The sequence below is a fragment of the Ictidomys tridecemlineatus genome, chromosome 1 (assembly GCF_052094955.1).
Source record: "Ictidomys tridecemlineatus isolate mIctTri1 chromosome 1, mIctTri1.hap1, whole genome shotgun sequence".
Lineage (NCBI taxonomy): Eukaryota > Metazoa > Chordata > Mammalia > Rodentia > Sciuridae > Ictidomys > Ictidomys tridecemlineatus.
Genome location: NC_135477.1, coordinates 219,542,814 through 219,568,762, shown reverse-complemented (window position 1 = coordinate 219,568,762; position 25,949 = coordinate 219,542,814). Strand labels below are relative to the sequence as shown.

At 38.2% G+C, this 25,949-nt stretch overlaps 1 protein-coding gene across 4 annotated transcripts; it reads right to left on the bottom strand.

The window, feature by feature from the left end:
* Positions 1–2,197: 2,197 nt before the first annotated feature.
* On the bottom strand, positions 2,198–3,328 carry Actbl2 (actin beta like 2). Of its 4 annotated transcripts, none has more exons than XM_078021690.1 (2): positions 2,702–3,328; positions 2,198–2,536 (listed from the first exon to the last, which is right to left on the bottom strand). In XM_078021690.1, the coding sequence occupies exons 1-2, from the start codon at positions 3,326–3,328 to the stop codon at positions 2,198–2,200; spliced, it is 966 nt and encodes a 321-aa protein (XP_077877816.1). The 4 variants fall into 4 exon arrangements, with proteins under 4 accessions (XP_077877816.1, XP_077877806.1, XP_005319664.1 ...); XM_078021680.1 differs by having other exon boundaries at positions 2,198–2,964; positions 3,076–3,328; XM_005319607.3 differs by having other exon boundaries at positions 2,198–3,073; positions 3,200–3,328.
* Positions 3,329–25,949: the final 22,621 nt, after the last annotated feature.

Here is a 25,949-nt window from a genome sequence, read left to right as displayed (position 1 = left end):
AATTCTCTAAGCAATTTGGTTGATGAACCAAGCCAGTGAGTTCCTGGTAAATTACATGTCAACTGTATTAAGTATATGATATTAATTCTAAAACACAGGGTTGTAAGATGTACTGTTTCCTCATTAAACTCATCCCTCAGTCAGTGAATGTTGATTAATGGGAGAACATCTAAAGACCTGAGGTTTAAACTTCTGTTTTTATTATGGGGTCCATATTTTCACCAATATTGTGGAGTTCACTCTCTTAGAAGTTCATCTTACCTGTCCCATAAATTTCCTGTGGGTGCAGAGATTTGTTTTTTTTCTAGTAATTCAAAGTGCAGGTCAGGATGATTGTGAGAACTACTCACTCAGCAAATGGAAAGAGTTATGGTATTTGAATGCAAATTATTATTGTTGCCATTATCTCTGCCTACTAATTATCTGAACATCAGTTTACCCACTAAACTTCAACTTTTAAATTGAGATTTTGAGGAATTTATAATCTTATCTGTTCAGTAATATTTTTAAAAATTTATCTTTTAATGTTTACATGGTCAAATGTACCAAATACAGTATTGTAATGTATGATGATTAGATTACACATATAAAGATCCTTTCTGGACCAGTCTCCAGGTCTTTGGGAAGAATTGAGGAGGAATAACAGAAAATCTACACATAAAATTATGAAGCAATTTTAATTTAATAAAAGAAGACCCCAAGTCTTATAAAATAAAGTGCCTTTGAAGATTAATGTTGGCTAAATGCAATTTAAGAATTATGTTAACAAATAATGGAAATAAGGAACAATTAAATTTGAAAATTTTCATATTAAACAAAGAATGCTTAAAGACTTCAATTTAGGATTTAAAGCAGAAGTATAAGTTTCTCAACTAAGAGGAAAATAGAAGAGATTCCTTCCTCCCAAGAATATGATAATGTATTAATAATCAACCCAATAATAGTTCAAATTTTTAGAAAAAACCCTGAAAAGTACAAATTACCCTGATATTCAGATAATATTCAGAAATCATACTGAAATAAATTCACTGGGACTTTAATGGGTTTTTAAAATCACGACTGGATTCATTAAAACATTTTAGACATTATAAGAAGATTGCACTGGTCTTTTCCAAGTTGTTAGTATCTCAGAAGCACTTGCATAAAGAAGTATTGCTGATCACCAGATGTAATAAAACTGAGTTATTCTAAAAATTTTAGAATACTCTTAGGATTACTATCCTGGTATTTACAAAGATGATATAGCTGTATTTCTCCACAATGAAATCCTTGCATAAGAGAAAGATCCCAAATCATGACCAATAGAAATTATTCAAGACATATTATTACGCCAAGAAATAGAAATAAAATTATTCTTGCCAAATTGTAGAGGAATACCGTTAATTTGATATGACATTGTCTCTCTGGGTCAAATAATTAGGCATTATCTGTGGGTTTGCTGTTTCCAAGCATGATGAGGTTTAATAAGATGTTGAAATATGTTTGACCAGCAGAACTCCACTATGAGCTGGAAATTAGTTGATGTATGTACAACATTAATCGAATGATGGTTGTTTCATTATGCTTACTTAAAAAGGGAAACAATTAAAATTCAGAGTTATTAAAGTAGTAAAGAAATTCACATTCACTGTTCAAAAAGCCAGATATAGTAATACCTTTTAAGATGTAATATTTTATTTTCCTGGTGCATGTGTGTATATGGATATTATTGTCCTGTATATTATTTTTATATGATTATACATCATATCCATACAAAGATAAACAAACCCAAAATATCTAGCTAATAAGACATGGTTACTAAATAATAAATGCTTTTTACAGATTTGAAAAGTCTGCTGTTGTTGAGTATTTTAGCAAGAACTAGATTTTTAAAACTTGAAAATTCTAGCTATCCATTCTGAAATGACATGTCTCATGATTTTACTCCTTGTCACTTACTTCATTTAAGTAAGCTTAACTTTTGTTGAGCCCTCTGTAAGAAGAAAATAGAAGATGGTATCAGGATTCTCCTTCATCTGATAGAGATCGTGGTGTGGTTAGCAAGACCAGAGTCCAGGATACTTGGATGGAGAGATGGGTTTGCTGGACTACACACTAGGAAGAGTGGACTATTTACCTTAATTCTAGTGGGCGAGAGTCGTACCATCAGAAGACCTAGAAAAAGGGAAAACGTAAATCTCTTAACATGCAGTCCCATTCAGAAGCATTTCCTATGGACAATAGGAGGACCAGCTTCATCATATTCTTGCTTACTGATCCACATCTGCTGGAATGTGGACAGGCTGGCCAGGATGGAGCCCCCAATCCAAACAGAATACTTCCGTTCTGGGGGAGCTATGATCTTGATTTTCATGGTGCTGGGTGCCAGGGTTACAATTTCCTTCTGCATCCTGTCAGCAATGCCTGGGTACATTGTGCTGCCTCCCGACAGCACAGTGTTGGCATAGAGATCCTTACGGATGTCCACATCACATTTCATGATAGAGTTGAAGGTCGTTTCATGGATCCCACTGGACTCAATGCCCAGAAAGGAAGGCTGGAAAATGGCTTCAGGGCACCGAAAGCGTTCATTCCCAATGGTGATCACCTGCCCATCAGGAAGCTCATAGCTTCTTTCAAGCGAAGAAGATGCAGCTGCACTGACCATCTCCTGCTCAAAGTCCAGGGCCACATAGCACAGCTTCTCTTTGACATCCCGCACAATCTCCCGCTCGGCTGTCGTGGTGAAGTTATAGCCTCTTTCTGTCAGGATCTTCATGAGGAAATCAGTCAGGTCTCTACCTGCCAGATCCAGGCGTAGAATGGCATGGGGAAGGGCATAACCTTCATAGATGGGCACAGTGTGAGTCACCCCATCCCCAGAATCCATCACGATACCTGTGGTCCGTCCCGAGGCATAGAGGGACAGCACGGCTTGGATAGCCACATACATGGCAGGTGTGTTGAAGGCCTCGAACATGATCTGAGTCATCTTTTCCCGGTTGATCTTGGGGTTGAGGGGTGCCTCAGTGAGAAGAATGGGATGCTCATCTGGAGCCACGCGGAGCTCATTGTAGAAGGTGTGGTACCAGATCTTTTCCATATCGTCCCAGTTGGTGACTACTCCATGCTCAATAGGATACTTCAGAGTCAGGATGCCTCTCTTGCTCTGAGCCTCATCTCCCACATAGCAGTCCTTCTGGCCCATGCCTACCATAACCCCCTGGTGCCGGGGACGCCCTACCATGGAGGGGAACACAGCCCTGGGGGCATCGTCGCCCCCAAAGCCTGCCTTGCACATCCCTGATCCATTATCCACTACCAAGGCAGACAGCTCGTCATCAATCATGGTGTAGGATAGAATCTCTCAGATGGATGAGCACAAGTTAAATATAGAGTAAATGCTAGACTGTGGTATGCAAGAGAAAGAAGGAATAGTCCTAAGACACTCCAGAACGGCCTTCAAAGAGGGAAGCCTGCATTGCCCTCAGAGGTATTTAAAGTAATACCCCACCCACTTCCTCTCCCACCAGTTCCCAGCATTTCTGGGTGGAGTCACCTTCAGGTATTTAACAACAATGACAACTTAAAGAAATCATTAATAGTCCTTCCTTCATAAGGAGAAAATTGGTTACCAAAGAGGCCAAACCTCAGGTCACTGTAATTAGGCAACCCACACACAGTTGTGAACCTGCTTGGCGAGGTCTCTAGATAACTATGTGATGCAATTGGAGATCTAAAAGCAAGATTAAAGGAGCTAGTGGTGGGCATGGCTAACACTTTCAGAAGGACCACTCCCCCACCCTTGGTTTGCCCTCTGGGTTCATTTTTTTCTATATGAGCTTTAATTGTTCCATCTTAGCCTATTGTTTTTATGAAAGTTCTGACTCTGCAATCTTTACTTTTAAAATATTTTTTCCCCACAAGATTTCCAAGTTCACAAGTTGTCATCATAATGGAAGCTGTTTTAATGAATGAAAATAATGAGTGGCCAAGGGTGTCATGATAGCTGTAATTATAAATGCATATACTGATACCATGCAAAATGTAGAGATATTTAATAGACTTCTATTCTATCAGAGACCAAGTAAAAGTGATAGAGTAATCAATAAATTAAACCACTATAGATTTTTTTCTGATGTGAATTTCTGATAGCCAAATTTTATTTAGCACTTATCATACCTAGACATTGTTCATAGACCTGGGTTTATTCAGTGCATGTAAACTGCATAGAGGTTCAATGCCAAGTTTTTGGGATGATTTATTAATTAGAATGAAAATTATAAAAATTTTATTTGCAATCACTCAATTTGTATAAAGGACAAAATTAAATGATAAATTTGAAAATGACACATTTAAATCATAATTAAAATATTTTAACCTACCTAACATATATGCTTATTATAACACCAAATTTCTCTGTATTTATTATAACATCAAACCTCTCTTTTATTAAAGTCTACACAAGTGAAATGGTATTACTTTCTTTCCATTGTCATTTCAAGAACAGTTTATTTTGATATTATGTTTAATATAGAAATATGAACAACCAGGAGAGATATGTACCATTATAAAATGTAGGACATTCGCAATGTGTTTCACAAAAGCAACAATTAAGAAAGCTCAATACTTCTGTTCCTATATGTGTTAGATAAATAGGATATAATCTGTTAGTTCTTCTAAAGTGAAATGATCTTCCTTATCCATGTCTGAGTTCTCCAAAGTTACATTTTTTTGGTTTATTCATTCATTTGCCTAACAAAGCTCACTTTGCAAGTGGTTGCAGCAACCCCTCCTTACTGAGCAGAAATATTCCCTCCAGTTCAAAGCCAGAACTAGCTTCTGCCTTTGCCCAAGAGCCTGTTAGAAAGTTAGGGTAACACCATACTATGAGTGCTCAGCCCTTGCTTTGGCTTCAGTTTGCTATAGAATGATTTTTCTTTGGGTTTATCCAGTGCTGCAATGTGCCCTCAAAACCTTCTTGTTGAAAATCAGTCATGAAGAATGTGTGTTTCACCACAAGACTCATTCATGGTTTTGCATCCCACCAGGACTAATTAACCTCTCTCTTACTATTTTTTGTTAACTGAAAAATTTCTCCTTCAAAAGGGTTAACCTGAATGGTTTTATAAACTTCCTTTTCATGTAGTGCAACCAAGCTTTTGAGTAAAATAATATTTTATTGCTCTAGGATGGTACTTCTGGGGATTATTTTCCTTTTAACCCTGTTAACAAACTACATGTACATCCTACCAAATGGAAAATAAAATATGCATTGTATTAAGCACAGATTCCCATTTATGATTGCACTAGTCTGGAGTATAAAACAGAACCATGTCAGTGGAGGATCCAATACAGTACTAGGCACAGTCTTACGTCCTAGATTTACTAGAACACTGTCCAGAGATTTGCCTTTAAACTGAGGGCCAGAACCTAGTACAGTGAGCATTACTGATGCCTTTCAAGTGTGGCTGATGAGTGACTTTTGTAGATGATCTGTTGGCTTTTGTTTTAGTGTTAATGTTCAGAGAAATTCTCATCATTATATATTCTTAAAACAAACTCTTTTACCTAACTCCCCATAATATAAGAGGGCACATAATAATTAAATAATCATTTAAAAAGGTCATCCCATGGGTTGGTTATGTTTTTAAAAAATAGTAAGAATTTGTATGAGTGAAACAGGAAAATGGGTTAATGAATGCTGGGCTGGGGGTGGGGGTGAGGGGAGGGAATGCTGTTCTTAGAAGTGCCAGATTTTCCAATTGAGTAGAATTTATAGTTGTTTAGGTTTACCTAAACCTTGAGGAGTCTTTATGCTTAACTTCCGAAACTCCAAAATCTTATATTCTTTTACATTTCACCTAGTTCAACTAAGATGCAGATATAAACAAAGAAAAACAAAACAAAAACAAGAGCAAGGCAAAGGTATGGCATTACACCCCAGGACTCTGGACCTAGGTGACTGGAGAGCAGGGCCATTGTGCTCATCATTTTGCCTTTGAAGAGCAACCTTGGACTTTTTTATTCAGCCCACAGACATTTATTAAGCTTCTCCCATGTGCTGGGGATGGGTGTTATACTGATGAATAAAACATAGCCCCTGTTTTTGAAGTGTATTGTCTTATGGGTTAAAGTCACCTCCCTCTAGGCTGACAGATGGCACCTTGACACTGGTATGGAGCAGCTGCCTTGTGTTCTGACAGGGCATTTCCACTGATGGTCAGTTGTCAACATTTTGAATGTCACTCTCAGATACACAGATCATGAGTAGGGAGGCATGAAGATGGAGGGAAGGGACCTTGAACCTGAGGTCAGGGCAAGGGAAAAGGGGTCCAGGGAAGATGTCCCTTGGACTCAGTCTCAAAGGGTGGACAGGAGGCTGTCCATCAGTCAGTGGAGGCAATACTGCAGGCATAGTTACCACCAACAGGTAAAATCAGAGGATCAAGTGTGTATTTGGAATGAGGGCTGTACATAAGGGTCAGCAATGGTTTAGAGGCTGAGAACAAGCACTTGGCTCTTCACAGGCTAGAGGAAGCGAGTGGAATTCCAAGACTGTGCGTCGCATTCTCTCAGGCTTACACGAGGTCTGACTAGAGTCTCTTTCCAGTGGCCCAGGGAGGCTGCGTCGTGGTGATTATCTCCTATCCAGACTCTCTTAAACAACACTGATGAGACTGGGAATTTTAATGAGTTTCCTTTTGGCCACCACCAATTTAGAACATTGAGGTCAGCTACCTTCCTCTTTGGTCCTCACCTGGTTTCGCCCACACTCTCTTTCCTTCTGTCCTTGATCAGTTTCCCAGAAGTTTACCTCTGCCAATGTGTTGATAGCTCAGAGTCTCCTTTAACTGGACTCCGCTGTTTGTACAGATTGATAACATGTTTGATAAACAGACACAGGCATAGGTGGTTAGTGTGATTTTTCTCATTATACATTATCTATTCACTAATAGAGATAGCCAACCATTTTTATTTTTTTCCTACATATTTTTTTGATGTCTTATAGTTGTACATAATGATGTAATTTGCTGTTACATATCCATATATGCACACAATGTAACAATTTAATTTGGCCAATATCACTCCCTAGCACTTCCCTTCTCCCTCCCCATCTCCCCCCCCACCCCGCCGTGGTCTCTTTCCTGTCCTGATCTCCCTTTGATTTTCATGAGATTCACCCTCACCTTTTTTTCCCCCTTTTTCCTCTCCAGTTTCTACATATAAGAGAAAACATATGACCCTTGGCCTTCTGAATTTGACTTATTTTGCTGAACATAATGGTCTCTGGTTCCATCTGTTTTCCTTCAAATGACATAATTTTATTTTTCATTATTAGTCAACCACTTTTAAAAGTTAAAAGCTCATTTATTTTGTGGCTAAATGCTATCTAATATTTATATTTCATATTGATAAAATGATTTAGTCATGATATCTTAAAAACTGTAAACATTCACTCCAGAGAAGTCTCTAACATGTGTCTTTAAAACTTTCTTTTGGTCAGGCGTGGTGCCACATGCCTGTAACCCCATCAGGTGGGGAGGCAGAGGCAGGATGATCATAAGTTCAAAGCCAACCTCAGCAACTAAGTGGGGCCCTAAGTAAGAACCTGTCTCAAAATTAAAAAATAAATAAAAAGAAAAGAACAGAATGTGGCTCAGTGGTTAAGTACCCCTGGGTTCAGTCCCTGATACCAAAAACAAACAAATAAACAATCCCCCCCCAAAATAAAATGAAATAAAACACACACACATACACACAAATACACACACACAATCTTTCTTACAAAGAATAAATCTGACTAATAATTACTAATGAAGTTTATAGTGAAATTTCCGATTATTTGTCTTGATATGTAAAATTTTGTAAAAAAAAAAAGAAATGAAGTAGTATGAAAACATTTAAAATGCAAACTTCCTCAAAGAAGACCTGGCTGACCTATTTCCTGTGGCAAGCATGGGCCAGAGGGAGGAGGTACCTCTTGACCAGTTCCCGGATGTACTTGTAATAAAGCTCTGAGCACAAGAATCATTTTCCTGGTGCTGACGACAACAGCTCACAGCCCCAGCCTGAGCTAGCCCATGCTCTGAGAATAAGACCAGCTTTTACTCCTCAGGGCATCAGGGCCAGAAATGAACTTTATGTACTTTTTCCTTACTCAAACTTAAAAATACTATTTTTTAAAATATATTTCTATATTTAAATAAAAATTTAAAATATATTTAAATATTTTAAAAAATATATTTCAGCCATTGATTTGTAAGCAGAATTGTTAAGAGGAAGAATAGATTCCTGTGGGTATAAGATGAATCTTCAAATGTATATATTGATTCTCAGGAAAAGGAGAAAAGGGCTGGGGCTGTAGCTCGGTGGCAGAATGCTTGCCTAGCATGTGTGAGGCAATGGGTTCCATCCTCAGCACCACATAAAAATAAAAAAAAAATAAATAAAGGCATTCTGTCCATCTACAACTACAAAATTTTTAAAAAAGGAGAAAAAGTGGAGATTTTGCAATCAGAAACATCAACATTAACAGAAGTTCTTCATCACTGAGTTGAACCACATGTCCGAGTCTGAGATGAATTCTGAGTTGTTCTCTGATCCTGAAAGGTGGAGGGGGAATGAGAAAAATAGTGATTTCTGATCACTTCTTGTGTGTCAATCTCTATGCTAAATGTTTCACATTTGACCCTTTTTAGATCCATGGATTCATCCTCTCCATTTTAGAAGAAATACACCGAAGCCTCAAAGCAACCTGATCTAGGCAATTCAGAGCAATACTGGCTTTGAACCTACTGGCCCAGGTCCAAAGCCTAAAGCCCTGCCAACTGATGGGTAAAGGAGAGGATACAGTGACACCTGGCTTGCCCTCCCTGAGAGAGACAGCAACTGGGACTATCCTTGGGAAGTCTTTGTAGTCCTTGGGGGAAACACCATCTTAAGGTGTCGAAATGGCATCTCAGAGTGCCAAGCAGGATGAATATTAATGTCAAAAGAAGAAAACCAAATAATATTCTAGAGAACTATAGCAGGTTCTTCCTTTGTATTAATATTAATATCAGACTATCTTATTCTCAAAATGGAAAAAAAAAAGACAAGATGAGTTAAGGCTTAGTCGAGAAAGAAAGAAATTCACAAACAGAAGCAAATCTATTATTATCTAAAACAAACTAGTAGGAGAGTAAGTTCTGGAGGAAATAGTAGGATAGGTAACAGGCAATTAGAAAGCAAAACATAAATCAGTAGGCCAAATGCATCTATTGGATCAGAGCCACAAGGGAAGTGGGGCCTGCCAGGTGTCAATTTTCAGATCCCAAGTGGCATTGTCTTCAGACATTCAGATTTGACCATGGTAATCCAAGATGACAGTAGAAAGTGGGGCACGGCTCTGTCTTAGGAAGTTGGGAAAGCCTGGGAGGGCCTGGGGTGGTTGAGTAAGTCTGGTGCCTCTAAAACAGGTCAAGAGAAAAAGCCAACCAAGATGGTCAAGAACGACCAGATCATAGAGATGAAGGTGGCAAGACTAGAGAGCAAGGAAATTGGGTCAGAATCCAGGCCCTAGTGCTCAGAGCACCTTAAAGAGTGTGAGGTGGAGTGAGGGGCAATTCACCTGTGAACTGAGGTAATTCCCATTGTGTGGATGTCCCAGGCCAGCAGGAGTTTGAAGGGAAAATCTCACAAAGTAGGAAAGGAAACAACAGCGAATATAGCTGTCACTCAGTCCCACCAATGGGGCCAGAGATCACAGGACCTTAATGGAGCCAATCTGTCATAGCAACATGTGGAGCACAAAAATGAAAAATCAGGCTACTTATTCTCAAAAGTAGCTTTGTGACTACTGTGTTGTATTCAGTGGTTATTCTTTATTCTGGTGAACCTGGCTTTGTGAATGCTTCACTATCGTGTCTGATTTCCTGCACATTTTCAGTGTGACCATATAGAAGCCTGCGTCTGTCTAGCTATAATTTTTGAAACAGGATGGTGGCTTATCAAGCACTAGAAAATGTCCAGTCTCTGGTGTACAGAGTGCCTGATGCTATGGAAACGTGCTGTCCCGCCTAGAGGACCGTGAAGGTGGATGATGCAGAATGAAAAGGCTAATTCAATTTTGGATGCTGCCTAATTCACTTCCAGGGGAAAACTTATTGATTGGTAGGATATGACTCAACGTCGTATCTTTTATTTTGTTCTCCCCTAAGCGAAGAGAAGCAGCTTTTCTGGGGATCTCAAGGGACCCAGGGAGGAAATTTTTTCTGGTATTTGGAATTGGTGAGTGCCTCCAGGGGGTCTTAGTTCTTTTGCTGACATCAAAGCAGGATGATGTAATCTTTTAACAGATAAAAGATGAGTGGGCATTAGGAAGCCCTGCATGGTGGGGTTCAGGAGAGAAGGGGATAGAACTTACAGAAGAGATGGGAAACCCAGGTGAAAGCAAGGGCAGTGGAACATTAGGACTTACAGCCTGACGATAGATGGTTTCCTTTCCTTTAGTTATCACATCACCAAGTCCAGGATAAATGACATCAAAACACTAAAGAAGAGATACTATTACTATACAGTACAGGTTCTGGATTCTCAAAGGGGACAGACCACAGCTGAGTAGAGAGCAAGCAGGTGAGGTCCCCAGCACAGCTTCTTTGGTCTTTGGCCCCATTCAGTGTTCTAAAAAGGACTTTTAAGTTTTTTAGTTTTGAATATTTTAAAAAGGCAGATTTCTGAATCTCCACTTCTCTGAAAAAATAGAAAATCAAGAAACACTGGGACCCTGCTCCTTGCAACATTGCTGAATAGCAGCTGCCCCCATTAGAAGGCAAGCGCTCTCCATCTCCTCAGCCCCCGTGTCCCTGAAGGGTGGCTCCCAGCCCTCTCAACTCATGGTCCTTGCAGGCTTGAGAGTTGAATTTGTCCTGAGAGACTAAAAGAACCACACATTTGAGGCAGGGATGGGAAAAAGATGAGGAGGGAGGCTGTGTTCTCTGGTCCTCTCTTGATTTGGAGATGGCTTGGTTTTGACAAGAGCATAATATAAAATATGTGTGACAGAGTTTCTTCGATTATATGACAAATGGTCAAATGTGACATTCAGTCTTTAGAAATTAAAGAACAATGCAATTCAAAAGGCTGAGCAAAAAGGGTGGTTCAGTTTTGTTTTTTTTTTCCCTTTGAGGATGGAATATGGCAGAATGGAAACATTTAAATAAAATTTGAGTAAAATTATTAAGAGTGTAATAAAATATGACTTTTCTGGTGAACTATTTCTGTTGACACTGGTGAAAAGGCTCAGAGGTGTGGGTCCTTGGATTTTTCCTCCTATTTCTGTTTGGATGAGTCTGAAAGAGACTGGAGGTTTCTAAATGATATCCTCACATTCTGGGACTTTCTCTTACAGGAGAACTATCTTTAGGAGGGAGATGGATGCATTTCACTTCTCTAGATCCCTTTCCTCTGAAACTGAGTTCTTTGAAGAAGAGCACTCAGAGATGGTTTAAGAACCTTCCAAAGGAAAGTCTTGGTTAAAGCTCTCAGAGCAAGTTTTCCCTTTGTTATACCCAGCTGCAAGTGGGATCTGGGTCAACTTAGTGGAGTATCAGAAATAGACTTTAGGATTAAAATAAAAGAGGAAGAATTCTTTCACAACATCCCTGGTTAACACGGATGGTATTTTCAGTCTTAGCCAGAGGAAGGGAGAAAAAAGAGCTCCAGGTTAGGTAAAAGGCTAATTGGAAATTCTGCGTAGAATATAAAAGATGCAAAAGAATTTAGGAATATTAACCCAAGGACAAGATGACCAAAGGAAGTAGAAGGACTGGGGAGAGATACAAGGCAGAATTTCATTTATTTTATGAAAATCATATATTTATATATGCAAACAAAATATTAGAATATGACTCACCTATGGACATGTCCCTCCCTGCTTGAAAGCTTTTGATGACTTAGAATTAGCCAGAGGACTAAGTCTAAACTTTAAGGCCCTCTATTATCTGGCTCCAACCTACTTCTCCTGCCTGATCATTTACTGCCCTTTCTCCTCCTCAGTGCTTGAACCTTGGGCTCCTGTCTCCTGACCTAATTGCTTCCCAGACAGCCTGTTCCTCAGAATTGCTGACACTGTTTACTTACCTGGGAAGGTCCATTCCCCCTTCTCTTCCCTTTTGTGTTCAATCCACCTTGAAAGCCATCTCGGATGCTCAACAGTTGCTCACAGAGCCGTTTTCATTTTCCCCAGGAGGAATGAATCTCCTGTGTCTTTGAAACCCACAGTTTCTTCACTTCTATTTCTTAGTTATTTTCTCTTTCTGTTTTGTACCACTTATGTACATGTTCGTCTCCCTCACTGCACTCTCTTTATCAAATTCTAACATTGCCTCTATCAGTGATTTGCAACTATAATTGTTTAATCATTGACTATTGACTTTAACTTCCAATATTTATTTTGAAACAGATAGTTGATTGATTGGGTTGCGTTAACATCCCAACAAGTGTTTAAGTTGTAACTTAACATATTTGAAACCAAATTCATTAGCTTCTCTCAAGTACTTTGTTAAATAAAAGTGATCTCAACATTTTCAAAATAACTCAATTTTCTAATTTGAGGATCATCTTTGACTCAATCATTTATTTCACATTTTTAAACAGAGCATAGTATATAACATAGAATTCTAGTGAATATTCTTGAATTGTTTCTCATAAACTCTGTTTCTTTCTTCCCTGATTTGTTTTGCCTTAGTTCTGACCCCAGTCTCTGCACAGTAACTATGGAAACATAGTAGTTAAGAACACAACTTTGAATCTGGCAAAGCTAGGTTTGCCCCATTCTTGCTGGGTTTGCAAACTGGGCCACTTCAGAATTTTCCAAAGTCTCTTTTTCTACCTCTGTGTGGAAGATAATAATTGTATCTGTCTTGTAAAGTTGTTGTGAGGCCGACATGAGATTGTATGTGTAAAGTGTTTGGCAAAGTGCACTGTAAGAGCAGAGTTCTGTGAGTGTTAGCAATGAACATAGCAGTTCCCGTTACTCTCCTGAGGGCCTGTTCAGCTCTGGCCAGTTGAATCTCCTCACTGTGAAGAGCTTAGGAGCTGTAAAATGCTTCTAGCAAGAATCTCTAGTAGGGATGTAGCAGACCCTCAGTATGGGGCAGATTCTTTGGTTAGAAAAGTTTGGGGTGGCTAAAGAGAGGTAGACTATTGGTGAAAAGCCCCTGAAGCAATTGCTGTGGTATTGCACTTGAGTGGTTTTTATTCTATAAGCCAGGTAGTGTTGCTCATGCTACTGTCAGAGGTGACTAAATTTTGCATAGAGATGGAACCTAATTATTTTTTTGAGGAGGTTTATTGTGAAGAAATAACACAAGATATATCTCTTGCTTATCTAGATGCAGTGTTCCTCCTCCTCTTTCTCCTCCTCTCCTCTTTCTCCTCCTCCTCCTCCTCCTCCTCCTCCTCCTCCTCCTTCTCCTCCTCCTCCTCCTCCTCCTCCTTCTCCTCCTCCTCCTCCTCCTCCTTCTCCTCCTCCTCCTTATTCTTCTTTTGGTACTGGGGCTTAAACCCAGGGGTGTCTTACCGTTGATCTACTTTCCTAGCTCTTTATTTTTTAATAATTTTTTAAGTTGCCCAGACTGGCCTCAAACTTGCCATCCTCCTGTCTCAGTCTTACAAGATTATAGATGTGTGATACCATGTCTGACTAGTGCTTTCTTACTCTTGGGGTTCAGAGATGAGGAATATTCTTCTTGCTCCTTCAATTCTCCCTGATGTCTTGATGCCCACTGCAATTGTGTGGTGGAGTGCAGCCCCTGGAAAAGGGCCTTTTATTTTTATAAAATTAATTAATTATTTTTAATTAAGTATATATGACAGCAGAATGTATTTTGATTCATTGTACACAATTTCTGCACAACTTTTCATTTCTCTGGTTGTACAAAACATTGCATGTACCTAGGGTAATGATGTCCACCTCATTTCTACCATCTCTCTTGTTGCTCCCATGTCCCCTCCCCAGCCCTCCTTCCACTTTGCCCAATCAAAGTTATTCCACTTTTTCCATGTCCCCTAACCCCATTATGAATCAGCATCCACTTATCATAAAGAACCTTTGGCCTTTGTTTTTTTGGAATTGACTTACTTCATTTAGCATGAGATTGTCCAGCTCCATCCATTTACTTGCAAATTCCATGATTTTATTCTCTTTTAATGCTGAGTAATATTCCATTGTGAATATACCACAGTTTCTTTATCCTGAAAGGCATCTAGGTTGCTTCCACAGTTTAGCTACTGCGAATTGAGCTGCTATGAACATTGATGTAGCTGTGCTGCTGTAGTGTGATGATTTTAAGTCCTTTGGGTATAGACTGAGGAGTGGAATAGCTGGGTCAAATGGTGGTTCCATTCCAAGTTTTCTAAGGAATCTCCATACCGCTTTCCAGATTGGTTGCACCAATTTGCAGTCCCACCAGCGATGTGTGAGTGTGTCTTTTCCCCCCACATCTTTGCTAACAATTATTGTTGTATGTATTCTTGATAATTGCCATTCTGATGGGTGTGAAATGAAATCTTAGAGTAATTTTGATTTGCATTTCTCTAGTTACTAGAGATGTTTAACTTTTTTTTTTCAAATATTTGTTGATCAAATGTATATCTTTCTGACAAGTGCTTGTTGTTCAGCTCCTTAGCCCATTTATTGATTGGGCTTTTTTTGGTGTTAAGTTTTTTGACTTCTTTATATATTCTGGAGATTAGTGCTCTCTCTGAAGTGAGTGTGGCAAAAATTTGCTCCCAAAACGTAGGCTCTCTGTTCACCTCACTGATTGTTTCTTTTGCTGAGAAGAAGCTTTTTAGTTTGAGTCCATTTCATTTATTAATTCTTGATTTTATTTCTTGCATTCCAGGAGTCTTGTTAAGAAAACTGGGGCCTAATCTGATGTGATGAAGATTTGGACCTACTTTTTCCTCTATTAGGTGCAGGGTCTCTGGACTAATTCCTAGGTCCTTGATCCACTTTGAGTTGAGTTTTGTGCATGGGGAGAGATAGGGGTTTATTTTCATTTTGCTACATATGGATTTCCAGTTCTCCCAGCACCATTTGTTGAAGAGGCTATCTTTTCTCCAATGTATGTTTTTGGTTCCTTTGTCTAGTATGAGATAACTATATTTATGTGGGTTTGTCTCTGTGTCTTCTATTCTGTACCATTGGTCTACATGTCTGTTTTGGTGCCAATACCATCCTGTCTTTGTTACTATTGCTTTGTAGTATAGTTTAAGGTCTGGTATAGTGACACCATCTGCTTCTCTCTTCTTGCTAAGGATTGCTTTAACTATTCTGGGTTTCTAATTTTTCCAGATGAATTTCATGATTGCTTTTCCTATTTCTATGAGGATTTTGATTGGAATTGCTTTAAATCTGTATAGTGCTTTTGGTAGTATGGTCATTTTGATAATATTAATTTTACCTATCCAAGAGCATGGGAGATCTCTAAGGTCCTCTTCAATTTCTTTCTTTAGTGTTCTGTAATTTTTAATTGTAGAGGTCACCTCTTTTGTTGATTCCCAAAAGTATTTTATTTTATTTCATTTTTTGAGGCTATTGTGAATGGGGTATCTTTCCTAATTTCTCTTTAGAGGATTCATAATTGATGTTTAGAAATGCATTTGATTTATGGGTATTGATTTTATATCCTGCCACTTTGCTGAATTCATTAATTAATTCTAGGTGTTTTCTGGTGGAATTTTTTGGATCCTCTAAGTATAGAATGATGCTGTAAGCAAATAATGATAGTTTTAGAGTTTTTCTTTTCCTATTTGTATCCCTTTAATTTCTTTCATCTGTCTAATTGCTCTGGATAGACTTTCAAGGACTATTTTGAATAGAAGGGGTGAAAGAGGGTATCCCTGTCTTGTTCCAGTTTTTAGAGGGAATGCTTCCAATTTTTCTCCATTTAGAATGATGTTGGCCTTGGGTTTATTATAGATAATATTTATAATGTTGAGGTATATTCCTAGTATCCCTAGTTTTTCTAGTGTTTTGATCATGAAAGAGTGCTATATTTTGTCAAATGCTTTCTCTGCATCAATTGATATAATTATGTGATTCTTTAAGTCTATTAATGTGATGAATTATATTTATTGGTTTCCATATGTTGAACCAACTTGCATCCCTGGAATGAACCCCACTTGATCATGGTGCACTATTTTTTAAATATGCTTTTGTATTAAATTTGCCAGAATTTTTTTGAGAATTTTTTTATCAATGTTCATCTGAGATATTAGTCTGAAATTTTCTTTCCTTGATGCGTCTCTCCTTGGTATCAGGATGATACTAGCTTCGTAGAATGAGTTTGTGAGGGTTCTTTTCTTTTCTATTTAATGGAATAATTTGAGTAGAATTGGTAGTAATTTTTCTTTGCAGATCTTGTAGAACTCAGCTGTCAATCTGTCTGGTCCTGGGCTTTTCTTGGTTGGTAAGCTTTTGATGGTGTCTTCTATTTCCTTGCTTGAAATTGATCTGTTTAAGTTGTTTATGTTCTCTTGACTCAGTTTGGGTTGCTCAGATGCTCTTGGAAATTTGTTGGTGTCTTTGAGGTTTTCTATTTTACTGTAGTGTAAATTTTCAAAATAGTTTCTAATTGTCTTCTGTATTTCTATAGTGTCTGTTGTGATATTTTCTTTTTCATCACAAATTTTAGTAATTTGAGTTTTCTCCCTCCTTCTTTTCATTAGGGTGGCTAAGGGTTTGTCAATTTTATTTATTTATTTCAAAGAACCAGCTTTTGTTTTATCAATTTTTGATTAGTTTCTTTTGTTTCAATTTCATTGATTTCCACCCTGATTTTAATTATTTCCTGTCTCCTACTACTTTTGGTGTTGGTTTGCTCTTCTTTTCCTTTGAGCTGTAATGTAAAGTTGCTTATTTGTTGATGTTTTCTTCTTTTTATGAATGAGCTTAATGCAAAGAACTTTCCTATTTAGCCCTGCCCTCATAATGTCCCAGAGATTTTGATACGTTGTATTGGAGTTCTCATTTACCTCTAAGAATTTTTTTTCTCCTCCCTGATACCTTCTGTTATCCATGCTTCATTCAGTAGTGTATTTAGTCTCTATGTGTTGGAGTAGCTTTTATTTTTAATTTTATCATCAATTTCTAATTTTATTCCATTGTGGTCAGATAGAATGCAGGAGTATCTCTATATTTTTTTTTTTTGTATTTGCTAAGACTTGCTTTGTGGCATAACATATGGTCTATTTTGGAGAAGGATCCATGTGCTACTGAGAAGAAAGTGTATTTGCTCATTGATGGATGGAATATTCTATATATGTCTGTTAAGCCCAAATTATTGATTTCATTATTAAGTTCTATAGTTTCTTTGTTTAGTTTTTGTTTGGAAAATCTATCCAGTGGTGAAAGAGGTGTATTAAAGTCATGCAGAATCATGTGTTGTGGTCTGTTTGGTTCTTGTATTTGAGAAGGGTTTGATTAACATGCATAGATGTCCCATTGCTTGGGGAATAGATATTTATGATTGTTATGTCTTGTTGATGTGTGAATACCTTAAGCAGTATGAAATGTCCCCTTTATCCCTTTTCACTAGCTTTGGTTTGAAGTCCACTTTATCTGATATGAGGATGGAAACACCTGCTTGTTTATGTGGTCCATGTGGGTGGTACGTTTTTTTTTCCCACCCTTTAGTCTGTGGATGTCTTCCTGTGAGATGAGTCTCTTTAAGGCAACATATTTTTGGTCTTTTTAAAAAATCCAATCTGTCAGTCTATGTCTTTTAGTTGATGACTTTAGGCAATTCACATTCAGGGTTATTACTGAAATATGATTTGTATTCCTGGACATTTTGGTTTAATTTTAGTTTTCTACTTGATTTGGCTTCTCCTTTGATTGGCCTTTCATTTAGTATAGTTCCTCAACTAGCTGATTTTTATTGTTGTTTTTCATTTCTTCCTCCTGGAATATTTTGCTGAGGATGCTCAGTAGTGCAGGCTTTCTCAGTGTAAGTTCTTTTAACTTTCGTTTGTCATGAAAGGTTTTTATTTCGTCATCAAATCTGAAGCTTAATTTTGCTGGGTATAAGATTCTTGGTTGGCATTCATTTTCTTTCAGAGCTTGGTATATGTTATTTCATGATCTCTTGGCTTTGAAGGTCTGGTTTGAAAAATCTACTGAGATATGAATTGGTCTCCCCCTATATATGATTTGATTCCTCACTCTTGTGGCTTTTAAGATTCTGTCCTTATTCTGTATGTGAGGCATTTTGATTATAATGTGCCTTGGTGTAGATCTGTTGTAATTTTGTACATTTGGTGTCCTGTAAGCCTCTTGTATTTGATTTTCCAATTCATTCTTCATGTTTGGGAAATTTTCTGCTATTATCTCATTGAAGAGATTGTGGATTCCTTTGGTTTGAAATTCTGTGCCTTCCTCTATCCCAATAACTCTTAGATTTGGTCTTTTGATGCTATCCCATACTTCTTGGATGTTCTGTTCATTGTTTCATACCATCTTTACTATGAGGTCAACTTTATTTTCCAGATTGTATACTTTATCTTCATTATCTGACATTCTTTCTTCCAAGTGATCTAGTCTGTTAGTTATGCTTTTTATTGAGTTTTTATTTGATTTATTGTTTCTTTCATTTCAAGAATTTCTAATAGGTTTTTTTTCCCAGAATCTCTATCTCTTTCTTAAAGTAATCTTTTGCTACCTGTATTTGTTCCCTATCTCTTTGTTGGTGTGATCAATGGTTGCCTATATTTGCTTCCTTATCTCTTTGTTGGAGTGATCAATTTTTTTGCCTGTATTTGCTCATTTAGATCATTCTTTAATTCACAGATCATTTTCACTATGTATACTCTGAACTCCTCTGACATTTCATCAATTGCACTGTCCATGGATTCTATTTTCATGGTATCCTGGTTTGTTGGGCCACTTTCTTCCCTTGTTTTTTATGTTGTCTATGTGTCTTCCTTTCTTGCAGTGTGGATCTGAGGTATTACAGTTTCTACCTATAATCTTTTAGTATCCGTGTAGATTATCCGTACCTTACCTTGGTGTCCCATAATGGATGCTACTGCAACTAAAGGTGGTGGCAGCAATAGTGGAGGTAACTTGAGATAGCAGTGAGGTGTCCCAAGATGGATGAAACCTCTTTCAGAGATGGGGCTGAAAGGGTGAGACTTATATTGGCTTTGGGATGCCTGGTCTGAGATGCAGCTGCTTGGAGGCGCTGTCTGTTGCAGTATGGAGGGGCTACTGCTTGGTGGCTATGGTGATGGCTGCAGAGTCCCAAGATGAAGGTGGTTTAGGCCTGGACTTCCAGGTGGGCCAGGGGGGTTGGACCTGGGCCTACCCTGAGCCTGGGCTCCCGTGCAGGTCTGCAGAGGAGGTCTTAGGCCTGGGCCTGGGCTCTGGTATGTGTTTGATGGTTTACTAGGGCTATCCTGGGTAGGGCATGGATGGGCCCTTGTAATGTCCCAAACATCTGGACCAAGCTTTTTTACATAATCAGTAATGATTATTGGCAGAAACTGGATCTCTTATAGGTCTGTGAGTCATTACGCATTAATGGAAAGGCTGTTCTGAAGCAGCTAGTTCTAGCCACTTCTTACTGTACTGAGAGCCATTTACCTGCTCAGCAAGGCCACTTCACTATACCTTGCAAGTTTGTTTCAGTTTGGAGCACAGGCATTTGTTTATGTAGTTAGAATTTTAAAAACTGATTGAATAGTTTCTAATTTGTGTCTGAGAATTTACAAAATTTGCAATTCCGTGTGGATGATGGTTGAGAGAGCAGCAGAGAAATATAATATTCTCTTATTGTACACATTAGAGTGCCTATTAAATCTGCTTACCATGTTATTTGTCAAGGCTGGAACAATCTTATCTGCAGCACAGAAGAAACCTACAGTAATACCAACCAGGGGCACATTTTGGTTCTATCATATGAGCTTCCTTCCATAATTATGGGGGTGGCATGGAATAGTGGAAAGAACATTGGACTGGTCCCAGGGGCTCCAGATGATTCCAGATTTTTCACTAACCACCTGAGTAGTTTTGGGTAAGACATTTATAGTCTATAGACTTTCATTTCTTCATCTATAAAATGAAGTGAGGCGATTTCTGGTTAATTTTGGCAGGTTTAATGTACCTGTTTATCTACATGCTCTCTCCAAACACCATGAAACTTTGCAGCAAGGAAATATAAAGGCATTAAAAACAAGTACAAAGAGAGCAGAAGAGGACATCACAGAGGAAACATTATTAAAGCAAAAAAAGAAGTGAACAAGTTACAAGTTGTAAGTAAGTCAACCGAGAAAAAACCTCAGCTGGGAACACAGAGGCCAAAACAAGAGTGTTCTTACTGCAGACCTCAGAAGGGTGCAGAAATGAGACTCCATACACTTCTAAGAGCAGAGGCACAGTGGGGTCAGAAACAGGAAAATCAGCTAAAAACATAGATACAAAACAAATAAATCAAAGATATCCTCCCTCACCTTGATCCATATCTCTGGGGCATTAGCCTGGAAATCTGAGTTGATTGACAGCCCCTGGCAAAGGACTGAGGAGATGATATGGGCCTGTGCAGGTTTCATATGATTATCTGTTACCCTCCAGCAGGCTCAGCCCAGGCTTCACATTGTGGTTAATTAGGCTCAAGCCTGACATGATGTCTCTTTCCTGCATCCAGCTGAACAAAGCACGTCACAAGGCTAGCTCAGGCTCCTGGGGCGGTAGAGGAACAGATTCTATCTCCTGATGGACAAAACTGCAAAGTCACATTATAAGGGATGTGGATTTAGGGAGAGGAATATTTGTGGTCAGTTTTGGAAACAATCACACAAAACAATGAGGATGGGAATTCTGGAAAACTTCAGTTTTAAAATTTGCACAATTCAAACCTTTGCAAAGCATTAATAGAGATGAGAACTGATGCTAGGGGAGTTAACACAATAAGCAGGGCAGCTTATTGTGACTGGGGCATGTTATTTTGGCGATAAGTCAGAAAAAAACCTGAGAGAGTGTTTGTGTCACTTATGGGTGAGCAGGGCTGGTAAGAGCTGAGATGGTGAAATAGAAGTGGCATTCCCAGTCAGTGTGGTTTCCTGTAAAGTGCCACAGAGACATCATTATCCTCAGGAGTCAGGAGCCACAGAGATCTAGGGTGAAGCCTCTTGGAGGTGAAGCCCAGGTATAAGTGCTTATCTTTAATCTTCAAAATGCAAATCAAATTGTTCCTGTTGCCAGTGCAACAGTGAAATTGGAAACTTTTTTGTGGGAGGCTGTACTGTTCCCCATTCTATTCTCCTGTGCTCACAAACACCACACGTACGTGACTTCTGCATGGTACTGATGTGATTTTTCTATTTACCAACTGTATATAAGCTTATTTGTGTGACAGAATCACATCTCTGGTGGAATAGACTCCATTGAAGGACTAAGTAAATTTCATAGAGTCTGAAGAGTGTTCAGCCTCCTTTCCCAACTTGGCTTTGAGAACATGTCTATGGTCAGGCTTACACCACGTAGGCAAGGGAGGGGATGGTATAATGAGCCCTGTAGAAAAGACCTACAGACACTGATTTTTAGGAATCTCTCAGTCGATAGCCTAGGCATCATCCCACAGTGATGTCTGTCACCTCAAGAATGCAAAGCATCTACTCCCCTCTTTATTGCCTTATTCTTCATTGCCTCATGTCTAGACTAACATTAAAAAGAAATATTCAGACAAAAACGAGCTCTGAGAACGTAAAAACAAGCACAAATGAAAATTTCAATAGTGTTCTTGGGAGAGAAAGTTGACAAAATATACTTCAGGAAGCATAATAAAATAAAGAAGCAGAAAAATAGGAAAAAAGAAATTAAAAAATTACAAGATTAAGCTAGAAGATGCAAACTCCAACTAGTGGAATTATAGGAAAAAAAAAAAACCCAAAAAGCGGAAAGAAGGAGGAGGAGGAAGAGAAGGAGGAGGAGAAGGAGGAGGAGGAGAAGGAGGAGGAGGAGGAGGAGGAGGAGGAGGAGGAGGAGGAGGAGGGAGGGAGGGAGGGAGGAGGAGAAAAAGAAAGCAGAAAGAAGGATATTATAAAATACATAAATTAAGAAATTTCCAGAAGTGAGAGAGGCAAACCTCTAGATTGAACTGGTTAACTCACAAGCAAGTAGGAGAACCTGCATGGCAACCAGGTCCCTGGGTTTTAGAATGCTGAAAGAGAGAGAAGATAGTGAAAAATCCCCAACAGTCAGTCACAACAAGGAAATGAGAATCAGAATGTCATCAGTCTTTCCAATAGTGAAGCAATGAATTCTGAGGAAAAATGATATTCAAGCTAGAGGTGAGTTTTTTTTTCAACCAAGAATTTTCTACCCAATCTCACAATTATTATAAGGGAATAATAAAAGCCTTTTCAGACATACAAAGCCTCAAAATTTTATGTTCCATTTTCCTCTTAGATAATATTAACCTGTGTGCTCCAGGAAAACCAGAATATATATCAAGAAAGAAGAAAACATGAGATTCCGAACATAAGAAATAACTCAGGAGATAAGCCAAAGAAACCTCCAGGATGGTGGTGAGGGATATAATTGCTGTGATAAGGCTTAGAGAACAGCAAACCAGGAGACGTGGGCACAGAGGCTTCCAGAAAGATGTTACAGAAAAAGATAAGGCTTATGAAATACCTTTCTACTTGAATGCAAAAAAGGATCTATTCCTGGAATATTAACTGAACCAGGAAAATGGACTGTTACTAACTTCATCGAAAGCAAACAAAAAAGAATGTACAAAAGTAGAAATTTAGATGATGTTGAGATGGTCACTGTACTACTGTAAATAACAAATAATGATATGACATTAATTAGTGGACATTTGTTAGTGGAGGATAGAGGACAGAAGAATTCATGAGTGTGCAGAAACATTGAGGGTATAAACCTTTCTCTTCCATAACAAAGTTACAGGTAAACTCGAAATCTGAAACATCAAGAAATAACTGTATAAATATGTCCTTGTAAGTAAGGAAACAAACAAACAAAGACATCATTATCCAAAGTACATGAATGAAGACACGAATTGGTGTCAACATACTTTATGTACAACCAGAGATATGAACAATTGTGTTGTATTTGTGTAATAAGAATTGCAATGCATTCTGCTGTTATTTATTTTTTTTAAATCATAAACAAACAAACAAGTGAACAAACATCTAACTGAATTGATATTGTTTGCCCCTGAGGAGAAGGAATGGATGTTAGAAAGGGCTGGGTTTGTGGCTCAGTGGTAGAGTGCTTGCATGGCATATGTGAGGGTCTGGGTTCAGTCCTCAGTACCACATAAAAATAAATAAAACAAAGGTATTGTGTCCATCTATAACTAGAAATATTAAAAAAAGAGAAAGGACTCAGGAGATCCTGTTATATTATTAATAGGTCTTTTGTAATGAAATACAAAATTTAGAAAGTACATATATAACTTTGATAAAAAATAAAAGATTTAAAGGCATTGAACCCAGCTGAGTGTGGCGGCATATGCCTGTAATCCCGGTGACTCCGGAAGCTGAGGCAAGAGGATTCAGGTTGAATGTCAGCCTCAGGAACTTGGTGAGACCCTGTCTCAAAAACAAACAAACAAACAACAACAACAACAACAACAACAAAAGCTGTGGATGTAGCTCAGTGGTAGAGAGGCCCTGGTTTCAATCTCCAGCATCCTCTTCCCAAAGCAGTGAAACCCTTATTAAAGCAGGAAATAAGTCTTTCCCAATTTCACCATCCAAGGACAATCATTACTAGTAGTTTCACATTTTTTAAACATTGTTGAGACTTTTGCATATACACATTTTTGTATCTTACTTTTCCTCACATATTAATTTCCCCTACGTCATATAAAACATAGAAAAGAAAGAAATTGATAAAGAGCCGCTTGCAGTAGATGTTCTTTAGGGATCTTTTCCTCTATGAAATAACTGATTGAATTGGACTAGATTCAAGAACCATATACCCTGAAGTTGATTAGGGGTTTGTTCCAATTTCAAATTTTCTTGTGTACTTATCAAATCACGCTCCTTTCCATGGGTCAGTGCTCAGAATGTGTGGTGTTTGAAGAAATAAGCACCCACATGTGTGGAGACGCATCACATTTAGGAAAACTGTCTCTGACAATCTATTTTACTCTGACAAGAATAGTGATGTCTTATATATGTATAGTGCCCTTTTAAGAACTTCTAAAAATTTTCTCTTGTCTGTCTCACTTGATTCTTAAAATTATTCTGTGAGGTAGACAAATAGACAATGTTCTGTGCATCTCAAAACATTAATATTAAAATAATGTAAATATTAATAACATAACAGTATCTATTGTAATAATACAGAGGCTTTCTCATATAATATTCTGTGGGATTGTTTGTTTAGAGAATTGGGTTATAGAAAATTGGGTGATGGACATGCTGGAATTCTAATAAAAATGTTATATTTTGCCCATCTTTCTCCATCCATCCATCTAAGCAATCATCTACATCCCATTTGTAGTTTGTGAGCTCTATATGTAGTCTAACAGATAATTGCACAATTCTTTGTGGCCAATGTGGAATCATCAGTTATAATTTGAATTTCTCTTTCTTTCTGACAGTAGTTTCCTTTGAGCTTTTCCCTCTTGAATAAAATAAGGCCTGGATTGTGGTATTTGCAGGACCCCAGCAAAGCTACAAGTGGAAGGTAGGTAGGGTTTTGCATTAACAGGTTGAGGAAGAAGAGCCAACTCATTTTATAGAGCTATGATTGGAGTACAAACTGGTCTGGGGTCTAGAGGACTGGATTGGTCAGTCAGGATAAAATGTCCTGGTCTTGTAAAAACGAATTTGTCTAAGATGTAGAGAGTTCAGACCCATTACCAAGGTTTGCTGTAAAATCAAAACAAGTTTTTATATGGTATTAGAATGTTTGGGAATCCCTATGTTGAAGGAGTTGGAAGTTTTTACCTCTGATGCATGAAAAATGATCCAGCTTCAGTCCCTGTAGCCATGATAAAGCTCGAGGATGATCAGACAGAGCTGGGGGTGAGCTCAGGACCTTTGCATGCTAGGCAAGCACTCCACCACTAAGCTACTCTCCCACTCCTGAACCCTGGTTCTTCTTAATTTTCATTTAATTATAATTGATTTAAATTTTAGAATTTCATATATATTTTTTTCTTTTTTAATCTGTTCTTTTTAGATATACATGACAGTAGAGTCTATTTTGACATATTATACATATATAGAGTATAACTTAAAAGAATTATTCATGGGGCTGGGGATGTGGCTCAAGCAGTAGCATGCTCGCCTGCCATGTGTGCGGCCAGGGTTCGATCCTCAGCACCACATACAAACAAAGATGTTGTGTCCGCCGAAAACTAAAAAAAAAAAAAAAAAAAAAAAAAAAATTAAAAAATTCTCTCTCGCTCTTTAAATATACATATATATATGTATATAGGCAAATATATATATATATGTGTGTGTGTGTGTGTGTGTGTGTGTGTGTATAGGCAAAATACTTCTCTTGATTTATAATTTGCCTAGAACTTATTGTTAGCTTGTTATAACCCAAAGAAAAGGATAGTAAGAACACAAGTCCCCCTGAGCAATTCATTGACCCTCTCTACACCAATTAAATACAAGAAAAAAAAATCAGTCACCCAACACTGTGATACTTGTCAGAAACCTGGACTTTCAGTTTTCACGCTGCACGCGCAAAATGGAGAAAACAAATTAATTGAAGCCAGTGTAGATTCCATGTGATATTTTTTTTAAAAATTTATAAATGAATGTTTGCCACATACCCCAAATTCGTTGCTTTTTTTCTTTTCAATATTGTGAATTGGGAAACAGGAGCATGCAGTTCTTGTAGCTCATGCCCTTGGGGCACAAGGGGGTGCTTTTGGGGATTCCCTTTCCATCCTCTAGATGGCAGCAATACTCTTCAGCGCCAAACTGGGTGG